At 44.4% G+C, this 12,345-nt stretch overlaps 1 protein-coding gene across 1 annotated transcript in view; it reads right to left on the minus strand.

Annotated features, from left to right (window-relative positions):
- Nucleotides 1–7,065: 7,065 nt before the first annotated feature.
- LOC142831213 (uncharacterized) overlaps nucleotides 7,066–12,345 on the minus strand; it is a 58,659-nt gene continuing 53,379 nt past the window's right edge. Inside the window, exon 3 of the mRNA XM_075940787.1 lies at nucleotides 7,066–7,467. Within this exon, the coding sequence (XP_075796902.1) occupies nucleotides 7,294–7,467 (174 nt within the window). The 3' untranslated portion in view covers nucleotides 7,066–7,293. The remainder of the gene's footprint in view (nucleotides 7,468–12,345) is intronic.

Here is a 12,345-nt window from a genome sequence, read left to right on the forward strand (position 1 = left end):
TTTTTATAATTTTTAATAATCCTTGCTGCAGCTGTTGCATAAAATTTATACTATAATTGGATTGTGGGTCAGTTAAGGTTGTGAGCATTTTCATTTTTATTTCTGTTATTTGTATTGTGATGTTAATTTCTTTCTTTAGTTTTGTGTTTTGACAGCTTTGTAGAACTGGCCAATCTGCTCACAGAGACTCTTGTGGCTGGGCAGAGATCTATTGTGTCAATTTATTAAAGTTGAAAGTGTAATTGAACATTACTTGCTCAATTATTAGGTGAAGATAACTCACTTTTGCTGTGTCTACATTGGCGTGATCTTGCACCAAAGCGGCCGCTTTAGCGCAAAAACATGCTGTCTGTCTACACTGGCGGGGAGTTCTTGTGCAAGAACACTGACATTCTAATGTGTAAAATCAGAATAAGCGCTCTTGCGCAACTGTTCTTGCGCAAGAGGCCAGTGTAGACAGGCAACATGAATTTCTTGCGTAAGAAAGCCCTATGGCTAAAATGGCCATTGGAGCTTTCTTGCGCAAGAGAGCATCTACACTGGCATGGATGCTCTTGCGCAAAAGCACATCTCTTGCCCAAAGGTACATGCCAGTGTAGACGTTCTCTTGCGCAAATACATTAATGCAAGAACTCTTACGTTAAAAAGTATTTGCGCAAAATCATGCCAATGTAGACGTAGCCCTTCAGTTCCCAACAGTCAATTTTTTTTTCTTGTCCTGGAATTGTTGAAAGGCATGCACTGTTTCTGTCAAACCTCATCCACATAATATATAACCGAGTTATACCTTATACATTTTTGGTGCTTAGTGGTGACCTTTTTCAGCTATAACTTTAATCATGAGGATGTTTTGAGCTATTTCTGCTCCCCGTCTGTTGGTAACTCAACCCAGTCCTTTACCACAGGACAGCACAGCCTAATGACTAGACACTATGGAGCAGCCCTTGTTTGCAGGACAGCAGAGCCTAATGGCTGGAGTCTCTACAGCAGCTGCTTGGATGCAGGCCTGCATGGCCTACTGGCCGGAGTCTATAAAGTACTCCCGAGGTTGGAGGACAGCATGGCCTAATGGCCAATAACAAGGGGTTGTCTCCAAAAGAAGGGGGTAGGCAGCAGCCCTGGTTAGGGGCCTGGGCCCACACAACTCACCAGGCCCCATCCCAGGATTGTGTCAGTGGTGGTGTGGTCCACTAGTAGCTCAGCAGGGAATCCCTCCAAAACATGCCAGGCTCACTCAGATGGGAGATATCACTCACTCACCTTCCCTGGGTCACTCTGGGGCAATCCATGAGGCTTCAGGGTCCTCCAGGTCTCCTGGGACTTCAGCACAAGATTCCTTCTCATTACTAACAATCCCTGGGATGGACTCATCCACATAAAAAAAAAGTCATTTACCAAAATAAATGGCACAATTCTCAGGTACAGCAGCAACAGTAAACTGAGCTTGTTTATGCCCTGCCTGTACCAGTACCCTGGCGAAAGTTGTAATGATCCTACGACCAACCACCAATTCTAATTCAGTCATGCTCCCACAGAGGATATCTTGCTCTTTAAACAAATCCCTCTGGACTACAAAAATTTCTGCCCCTGTGTCTCTCCAGACAGGAATGTCCTGGCCATTCAACCTGACAGATTCCATGTGCCTACAGCTTGGCTTGGAATTAGCCATCTTCACAAACCCTGTGTGAAGAGCAGCCACTGCTTGGGAAGCAGCACCCCCAGTAGTGTAGGGAATAATCTGCGGACACACTGGGTGTTGGTGAAAACAAGCAGAAGATTTATTGGTTCACACAGCGCTGGTGGAGTGCGGACCAGGTGTTTAGCCCAGAATGCACTAACCTAATCAAAACATACATTAGATTATATAGGTCGCAGATGGACGGAGGAGAAGAGATGTGATAGGTCTAGCAACGGAAGTGAGATGTGCACATAAGCCAATGGTCTAAGACATTTACACAGCATCTCCGCCCATTGCCAATTAAACATGTTATCACTAATACAGGTAATTATTCCTAACAAGCTAAATGTGCCAACATAAACAGGATGGCAGCTCCCAGAATGAATATATTGCTGTAAGCTTGTTAGCTGAACTTGTGGGCTGTGTCTACACTAGCAAGTTATTCTGGAAAATCAGCCGCTTTTCCGGAAAAACTTGCCAGCTGTCTACACTGGCCGCTTGAATTTCCGGAAAAGTACTGACGATCTAATGTAAAATCATCAGTGCTTTTCCAGAAAAACTATGCTGCTCCCGTTCGGGCAAAAGTCTTTTTCCGGAAAAGGGCCAGTGTAGATAGCACAGTAGTGTTTTCCGCAAAAAAGCCCCGATCGCGAAAATGATGATCGGGGCTTTTTTGCGGAAAAGCATGTCTAGATTGGCCGTGGACGCTTTTCCGGAAAAAGTGCTTTTCCAGAAAAGCGTCCTGCCAATCTAGACGTACTTTTCCGAAAATGCTTTTTAAAGCATTTCTGGAAAATCATGCCAGTGTAGACGTAGCCGTGATGTCTAGGCGGGACGAACGACTCCATCCCCATCCTGGCACAGTCCTTGAGATTCAAGCTCATTAATCTGAAAGCACAAGAGACAGTGAAACCCACGCAGCCTGGGGTATCAGCCAGGCCTTATCAGAGTGAGAGAGCCCCTTTGGAATGTAGTTGCCATGAGAATCAAGGTCACAGTAACTGTTGAACTGTTTACTTCCCAAGCTTGGCCTGATACTTTCAGGTTAGAGTTTGTCAGTACTTGGCAAGATACCATGGACTACCTCTATTTACCCTACAGTTCCCTCCTCTTGACTTTAGGGTTCCTTAACCCACCAGGTTAAATATAGCAATTAAAGTGAAGCACTCCCGGTGAGGGAGGGTTGATGACCCAGTTCCAGCCCTCTTGTTCACAGGGGTATATTCTTCGTTCCTTCTGGAGGGTGCAGCTGTAACAGGAGCAGTCCCAGCAGAAACCGTTTCATCTTTGCTTGTAGATGTACCTGAGGAAACTAGAGAGATAGCATGAGCCTCTTCAATTGAGGATTTAAACAACTTTAACTGATTTTGGTGTCTCCAGAAAGTCCCCAATTTCCCCCCACCCTTAGCACAGGTGCTGGTGGTGAGCAGGACCCGCATGGGACCTTGCCACCTCGGTTTTAAAATTCCCTTTACCTCAGGGTAAATACGGCACATTACTAAATCCCCAACCAGGAAGGCAGGTTTTTCAAGTTTGCTAGTATCATCTAGCTGTTTCTGATTTTCTCTCACTTGGTGGTATAAATCCTTGAGTTCTGTATCCAATGCCTCAATGTAGGCTTGCAGTCGGTTGGCAAAGGGTCCCGACTCGCTGGCAGGCAGGAGAGTGTCACTGGGTATTCTCATTGCTCTTCCTGTCATCAGCTCAAAAGGTGTTAGCTGAGTTAATCTGTTTGGGCTACCTCGGATTCAGTAGAGCACAGCAGGTAGCATGCGTGCCCACCCTTCTCCGATATCCAGAACTGCCTTTGTTAAAGCTGCTTTTATGGTTCTATTCATCCTCTCAACCATCCCTGAACTTTCTGGGTGGTAAGGGATATGGAATCATTGTTTTATTTCCAGTGCCTTGCAGGCTTCCTTCATCACCTGTCCAGTAAAATGCGTTCCCTGGTCAGAGTCAATTGACTGGGGCAGCCCCCATCTCAGTATTAGTTCTTCTGCTAGGATACGAGCTACCGTTGTAGCAGTACAATTTTTAGTAGGGAATGCCTCCACCCAGCGGGTGAATGTGTCTACAATCATCAGAATGTATTTGTATCCCCGGCTCGGTGGCAGGGGTCCACAACTTGTAAATTCTGCCACGGTCCCTCTGGTCATTGATAATTATGGGGTATTTTCTTTCTCTTTCCCCCATTTACGTGGGCACAGATTACGCACTGCCTGAGAAACTGTGTCACATTCTTTGCCTTAGAAGGCCACCACCAGTCTTCCAAAGCAGCCTGCATTTGTCTCCATCCTAAATGGGCAGGAGAGTGAATGGCATGAAGCAATAAATCACGTATGCATTCCGGGGCCACTAGCTGTTTGCCATCAGGGGCATACCAGAGGTTTTTTTTATACTCACAGCCCAATGTTTCTAATTTGTGCTCTTCCTCTGGGCTCAGAGAGGCGTACAGGGTTTTTAAGTTTACTTCCTCATCTGTTTCTGCTGCTGCACTAATGCTGAGTGGTGTTATTTGAGCAGCTTCCTTTGCTCGTGGATCTGCCCAGTAATTTCCCCTTTGTTCTTCACTTGAGAGTTTACAGTGTGCCTTTATCTTAAGTACTGCCACCTCTGCTGGTAATTTGGCAGCCTCCACTAATTTCTTGACAGCTTCTAGGTGTTGATGGGCTTGCCAGTGGTAGTGACAAAGCCCCTCAGTGACCACACATCCATATAAACATGCACCACTCCGAATGCATATCTGCTGTCAGTGTACACAGTAATTCTTTTCCCTGTTCCAGCATGAAGAGCTTCTGTGAGAGCAGTCAGTTCTGCTTCTTGGGCAGATTTTGAACTTTCCAGCTGTCCTGCTGCGACAGTGGCCCCCATCTCCAAGTACCACTGCCCAGCCGGTGGAGGGTACCCTATTGATATATTTTCTGGACCCATCCACATATAAAATTAAGTCCAGATTCTCCAGAGGATATTCTTTAACTTTTCCTAGTACCTCCTCTTCTTTACCCACTAAACACTTATGTACTTCTCCTTCTATATTTAAATATTCAGCTACATTAATTCCTTAGTACCTTACTATAGAGAAGTTGGGGTTTTGCAAGCATAATACTGATTCCCATTGGCTTCTGTGGGCATCTGTCACGGATTTGAGCCATCCAGTATTATGAAGATGGATGAAGGTGTGTGGCGTATGTAGTATTAGAACTCCCGTGAGAGTGTACGGCTCGCAGGCCTTTACAGCCCAAGTTGCACAGTCTAAAGCCGCCACACATTCTGGCAACCTCTGTGATAGAGGGGGCCTAGGGGTAGACATGTAAGCTACTGGACGTGGTCGATCCCCATGGTGCTGCAGCAGCACTACAGGGTCTTGCTGTGATTACAGAAAAGGTGAATGGCATTTTCATGTCTGGCAAGCAGAGACAGGGAGCAGAGGCTATAGAGCCTGCTTTATTTTCTTGAATGCTTTCTCCTGAAGTTCTCCCCATACCACACGCTCGCTGGCCGGCTTCCCTTCTCTGGTGAGGGTTTGGATTGGTTCCACTATTTTTGAGTATTCGGGGATGTATGCCCTGCAGTAATTCAGGAGACCTAGGATTGTGCAGACCTCCTTAACAGTCCGTGGTCTTGGTAAATTTAGGATGGTTTGTTTTCTATCCACGGTAAGAGATTTCTGTCCCTGTGATATTTCATGTCCTAGATACAGGACTTTAGATTGCTGTAACTGAGTCTTTTTGGTGCTTAATTTAAATTCTGCTTCCTGAAGTTGTACTAACAGCTGGTTCATGGTTTTTAAGTTATCCTTCTCATTGGCGCTGGCTATTAGCAGGTCATCCACATACTGCAGAATTACTGTGTCTCCTTCTGTCCAGACCTGCTCCAAAGTTTTTGCCATAACTTTGTGAAAGATTGAGGGTGACCCGTGGTATCCTTGGGGCACACGGGTCCAAGTATACTGCTGATCCCCAAGGGTAAATACAAATTTGTCCTGACTCCCTTTATCAAGGGGAATGCTCCAAAATCCATTTGCTACATCCAGGACTGTTAATACTGAATGAATCGGGCTCAGCAAGTTAAAAATAGTGGCAGGGCTTGCCACAATAGGGTGCTCTTTAGGGGTCACCCTATTCAGGTGGGTATAATGTATGGTTAGTCTCCACGTTCCATCAGGTTTCCAGACGGGCCATATTGGGGAGTTTGTAGGGGAGGTGGTTTTCCAAACCACTCCTCTGTGTTCCAGATCTTTCACTATACCCTTGACAGCCTCTAAGGCTTCGGGTTTAATCGGGTATTGTTTGTGGGCCACGTGTGCAGGTCCTTCCATGACTACCAGCTCCATCTTTACTAGCCCGCAGTCCTGCTTATCAGTGGCCCAAACCCCAGGGTGTAGAGAGCAAAGGGTTTCTATTAAGCTCTCCCCCCATTCAGGGATGGTGATTTCACTACAAGAGATCAGGGCAATATCTTGAGGTGGCTCTGTTGGTTGGGCTTCCCCCGATGTCCATTCAGGGCTGTTGGCTCTGGGGTTAATGATTCCCCCGAGCTCCGTAATGAGATCTATGCCGCAGATTGTGTCTTTGTGCTCAGGGCAAACCCAAATTTCGCTGACGGTAAATACATCTTCGAATTCAATTTCTACTGCACACTGTCCTGTGCCTCTTGGGCGTTACGAATGGTAGATTGGTCCCTTCTGTTTGGCCACTGTCCTGCCTTTCCCCCGCCGGGGTGAAAACACTCCTCTCTAATATGGCCAGTCTTCTTACAGTTATCACAGAGTTTGGCCTTTTTCTTGCAGCGACATTCCCGCATCATGTGCCCTGGGTTTCCACAGGTATAACAAAGAGTGGCTTTGAGTGCACAGATCGTGGCTTCCTCTTCTACCGCACTGACAGGGGCTGCCTTCTTTTTCTTTCTGTTCTCTAAATCGGTAGCCCACTTCATTGTGTCTGCATAGGTGTTTCCAACTGAAATGCCTAGGGCCAATACGGCTTGATGGTCAGCAGACATCCCTTCCTTCAGAATTTGTAGGAACACCTCGTGGTCTCTATGGGTTACACTGTCTGGACCAGAGTACAAGCGGAAGGCGTTCCATTTTCTTTCAGCATATGATTGTCAGCCGACAGTCAGGGCAGTGTGTATGGGTGTGTCTCCTAAGTCTTTAGCTGCTAAGACACGAAGTCTCATCGCAGCGGGCAGCCCAGAAGGCTGAAAGGAGCTCCGAGAGTTTAACGTCCGTGACTTTACTGCTAGGACCGCAGAGGGTAGCCAAACAGCCTAACAGACGCCCCAGTGTGTAGGAAGAGCTTATTACACTTCAGATTTTAGCTGCTAGAACACGGGGGGAGGGGCAGTTCCTTCGCAACGGGCAGCCCAGGAAAGGCTGAGAAGTGCCCCAGTGGACCCTGTCACCTGGGAGTGACACAGATCCAAACGCCCAAGCTCTTCCTATAACTGTCCCTTTAGACCGGCTGAAGTTCTTTTAAATTGTGCTTGGTTCTGTTACAGCAACTGAAGGAGTCAGGTTAAAGCTTAAACAGTTACAGGTTTATTGAGGAAGCTTATAAATCATATGGTTGCAATGGCTATTGCTCTATTTCTTAACTGCTAGCAAAATATAGATCTTAAAAATGGTTACAAAGAAGATAAAGATAGAAAAATAGAAATAATGGTACCAAGTAACAGCTTACTCTTTCTGTGTGTACACTTAAGACAGAGGACCATATCCAGGTACAATTTTTACCCCCTTCTGTGCCTCTCGACTCCAGCATGTCAGGCCAGGGCCGGTCCCTCAATTCCTAGGAAAGACGAAAATACGAGGTGGGCGTCCCCATAGAACCTCGGGAGGTCAAACACCTAACCCGACCAGCAGGTAGAGGGTAGAATGACACTCAAAGTGAGTATGTGCTGGACCCATCTTTTATACCCATTTTGGGTCACGTATTTCTCTTTCTTATCTGTGATGCCAAATAGTGCTGGTCTGCCTTTTGTGAGACCAGTTCTTACAAGGGAGTTGTGAACTTAATTTACACTTGTAAGAGAGATAACTAAATTGGAATTACTGGGGATTCTTTTCTCAGTGGGAAATTCCTCTCCCAGGGACTGTGTGTGTGTTCGAATCAACATGGGTGCCAGCCGGGGCAGTTCTCACAGCCTCGAGGCCAGCTTATTGACTTAATCGCTCTCTCTCCACATATCTGTTTTTTCAGCTTCTCAGGATCAGATGAGCCAGCATAGACTATGCTGATTTTACTGGCCTGTATGCTTCAGAGAGGCAAATAAGATGGATGATATGGGGGGTTGGTCTGTCTGGCTACATTCCGCCCCCTGATACGACACACCACGTCCCAGGAATGCAAGATGGTGGCTTGCCAGTACCTCTTGCCCACCTTGGAGGAATCTAAAAGTACCCAATGGCCTGATTAGAGGGTTTAGGATCTAGGAATTGACTTGGGACCTTTCCTGGTGCTGTGTATCGAATGTGCACACAAGAGATAGCTACATTAACTAGGCATTGCACAATACATAGGGTTATGCAGAAAAGGAGTACAACAATCAAAACAATGGTCATAATAGAGTGTAGGAAAGGAGTTAAGGAAAGTTCTAGCTGTTGGGCTAACCAATTTAGCCATGAGTTGTTTACATTCTTAGTTACAGCATGTCTTATCCCATACCATCTGTTGCCATTTCCCTTGCCTCCCCCCAAAGTTATTTTGAGGACTGCAGTAGTCGCTGTCATCGAACCATACCGGTCCACATCTGAAGATGTCACTCTTGTTTCACCAGTCATTTGGGCTGAGAGGGACAAACTCGATTCCCAGTCCAGTGGAGGAGTCAAGTAAGGTGTTCTGGTACAGCAGTAGCAGTTGGGATGAGGAAGAAGACCATGGCGAGTTGGAGTACCATGTCTAATTTCAATAGTCTGTAACTAACAACAGTAGTTGCAAGCGCTACAACAGCAAGCGGTATATATATATATATATATATACAAAAGTTCATGGTGGTTTCCCGGATCCATACCAGCATTGGGAGGGATCCATCCCACTGGAGCACTGTTCAGGGATATTGCCTCAGTTTCCTGTGATAAAACATAAGGTTTGCCGGTCTTGGATACAATCCAAGCCTCAGTAATGGTTATTGGTGTTAGCCCAGCGTCTGCAGTGGTCCAGACTCCTTTTCCCTTGTAGGAGTGCAGTAAATGGGTTTGTGTTCCCAAACTGGGGTGTTGGGACAAGGGCTATTAAGCGGTTTAGTCCCATGACTGTAAACAACCCTGTTGCCACTGGGGTTGAGTAAGCAAAACCAATTCCTGAAACAATTTCCACTCCAGTTAAAACATACTTCCACCCTTGCTTACTGGTGGGTAGTGTACCAATATAATCTACTTGCCAGGTTGCCCATAGTACTTTTCCATCTTTTAGTTTGGCAAACCATTGTCCTTCTGCTATATGTTTCCTGAGTTCAGCACATAGGGTGCAAGCTTGTACCAGATCTTTGGCTTGTTTGTGGGTGATAGGCCACCCCCTGGCGTGTGCCTGCCGCACCAGCTCATCGCTTTCTGTGTGTCCCAAGGTTTCATGTAGTCAAATGTACAGGCGTTCCCAATCCACCTGGGCAGCAAAAATTTGTACTGCTGCATCTGCTAGGTTATTTAGCTGTGCAGCTAGAGTATTATTCTTTTGGACACATGACTTATGCTTAAGGCATGTGGGGTTGCATGCTGGTATATCCATTTCCAATATTCCAATCTCCAAACAGGCTTTCCTATTTCTCAGTTATTATTCTTCCAATTAGTTATCCACTGGGTGGCTCCAGCCCATACAGCATAGGAGTTAGTGTAGATGGTACTGGCCCCTGCCTCACAAGCTAATTTGATTGCTGCCAGCTCTGTAAGCTGAGCTGTTCCTTCTATGTTTGTGGTCAGGGGTGCAGTGGATGTGTCTGCTGAAACAGCAACAGCCTTCCCTGTCCACTTTCCTTTGAATTAGCCAGGCAGCCTATATTCACATATAATGTTGAATTTAAAAGCAAGCCAAAAATGTTATCAACTCAGCCTTGAAAGAGACAGTTAAGTTTCAAAGCTTGAGTTTCTAAAGTAATAATTTGGTTTCTAGAAAGTTAAATGTCCTTAAGAGTTGAATGCCCAACAGAAGCACTAACTAATTTGTGCCTTGTCTGTTTGCAATTTTAAGCAAGAGGACATTATCCAAAACAAAATAAAACTAGTTCATTTGAAACCCACAAAATAGAGTTACAATATATAGAGCTCATTCTTTATGCAGTTAACCAATTAAGTTTCAGTAGAATCCCTAATTTTCCTTTGCAGATTTAACAAAAGTGTCCATAGACAAAATGTTTACATTTGATTGTTTCTTTGCATAGATGGTTTGCACAGTGCTTAAGGAAGAGGCTGCAAAGAAACAAGGTGTCATTTTTAAAACAAGATTTCCCTTCACATATTACTACCATTGCTTAATTCTTTCCACACTCCCACGGAGTCCACCTTTTATCTTCACATTCCCTCAAATCACTTGCTTTGTCCTTTCAAAGAAAATGTCTCATTCCTAGTAACTTTCCAATGTCTGCTCTACTTTCCTTATTCCTTCAACTATGCCCATAGGGCTCCAAACTTTTTGCCTTCCCCCTTTTGTTTTTCACATGCTTTTTCCTTCTTATGGTCCATCCTAATTCCTGCTAAATGAATTTTTCCAATGACAAATGTTTGTCTACTATTAATTTGGTAAGGAGGGTGAGCTTGTTCACTAAGCCTCATACCTCCTGGTCCTTTTCTTAAGCATATTCCTGAGGGAAGAAAAAAATAAATCTGAGAGTTTCTTTAACTCTCAGCACCCATCCTTAAGGGAATCTAGCTCGTCTGGGTACTGAGGGACATGCATTTCTACCTCTCCACTTCTGAAGCAGAGGCTTTTACATTTTTGCAGTTTCATATTTGTATTCTTATTCAGTCAGTTTTGAAGAACACCTCATTACAGGTTTTCCATAGAAGACAAGCTGCAGCTGTTTCCCTCTCCATTGGAGCCAAGGGTTTACATATCCACAGGTAGTTAGCCAATTTGTCTTCTAGGTCTGAAATTGTATGGACAAGCAGTTAACACTTGATCAGACCAAGGGCTATGCCCGAACCTTTGCAAGATTTTGTTCAAAAGGGGTAACATCTTTTACAAATGCCAATTTCTCAGTCTTCTCTCTGCCTTCTTAAAAGACTGCTTACATTTAAACTTTTTCTAGTATACCCAACCTCCTATTGGGACTAAAATAGCAATACCAATACCTCCTTTTTTTTCTTTTTGGAGGACTACAATTTGAACTTTCTGATCTCATGTAGTTTGCTGATCAAACTTAGCTATTGCCTGCAAAGCTTCTTTGTGCTGCCAGCTAAGGTATTTACATCACAAAGGAAATCACAACCTGTTGTGGCTCTTGGAGCTTTCACAGCATTTAATCTGTTTGCAGTTTTTACTCATTCTATAGTATACATGGCATGTTACAGGAAAATGTGCAATCTTTGTTTACAACACTACTTAGCCACATTAAACTTTGCATAGAGTGTAACTCTTTCTTTATGCTTACAGTTTTCCTGTGCCTTCATTAAACAACTTGGACTAAAATGGTCTTACTGAAAGTAAACCAAACCAATTTGTTTTAAACCTACAAACAAGATTACTGGACCTTGAAAACTTCATATTATTTACACTATATATATATATATATATATATATATATATATATATATATACACACAGATACACATACATTCTCTCTGAACCTTTCTTACACTATTTCTACATAGCTGTACAACAATTACAGTCCCTTTTTATTCAATGGGGTAGTTCAGTTCCAATAGAACCCCCTCCCTTTAGAGTTCTTTTAGCAGTATCTATAATCAAATGTTCAGATTTGAGTCAAATTTGCCTGGATTATTTACAGACATTCCTTTGGAAAAAGGGCCCATTTTCCCTTCAGAATGACTGTAAAGAAACCACAGTTTTCTATCTACACCATTTTAGCATTTGCACAACTGCTTAATTCTCTCCATTCTCTGCAGAGTTTAAATTCTCTGTGTTTTTTTCTTAAAACACTTCCTTATCTCTAAAATAAAACTGGCCTTGTTTCAGACATTACTCTTGTAAGTATGTATTAAGGGTTTAGATTTCCAGTACTTACTGCCTTTTTCTCAGTTCTACCACAAGGCTTTCAATCTTATCTGTTACCTGCCTGCTTGTCTGGGCCTGACCCTGTTTTCCATTTTTGCCTGCTTGTCTGGGCCTGATCCTGTTTTCCTTGCTAAATGGAAAATGGCTCCTTTCCACAGACTCAGGCTTTGTCCCATTCTTTAGCTTGCAGGCAGTTCTATACTTACAGAACTGTACCTCAGGATTTCCCCAATCCTTTTCTAGCATTTCTCTATTCCATTTTGGGTTGCCTTCGCAACGGGCAGCCCAGGAAAGGCTGAGAAGTGCCCCAGTGGACCCTGTCACCTGGGAGTGACACAGATCCAAACGCCCAAAGACGAAAATATGAGGTGGGCGTCCCCATAGAACCTCGGGAGGTCAAACACCTAACCCGACCAGCAGGTAGAGGGTAGAATGACACTCAGAGTGTGTGCTGGACCTATCTTATATACCCATTGGGTCACGTATTTTCTCTTTCTTATC

Source organism: Pelodiscus sinensis, chromosome 13 (genome assembly GCF_049634645.1).
Source record: "Pelodiscus sinensis isolate JC-2024 chromosome 13, ASM4963464v1, whole genome shotgun sequence".
In the NCBI taxonomy this organism is placed as follows: Eukaryota; Metazoa; Chordata; order Testudines; family Trionychidae; genus Pelodiscus; species Pelodiscus sinensis.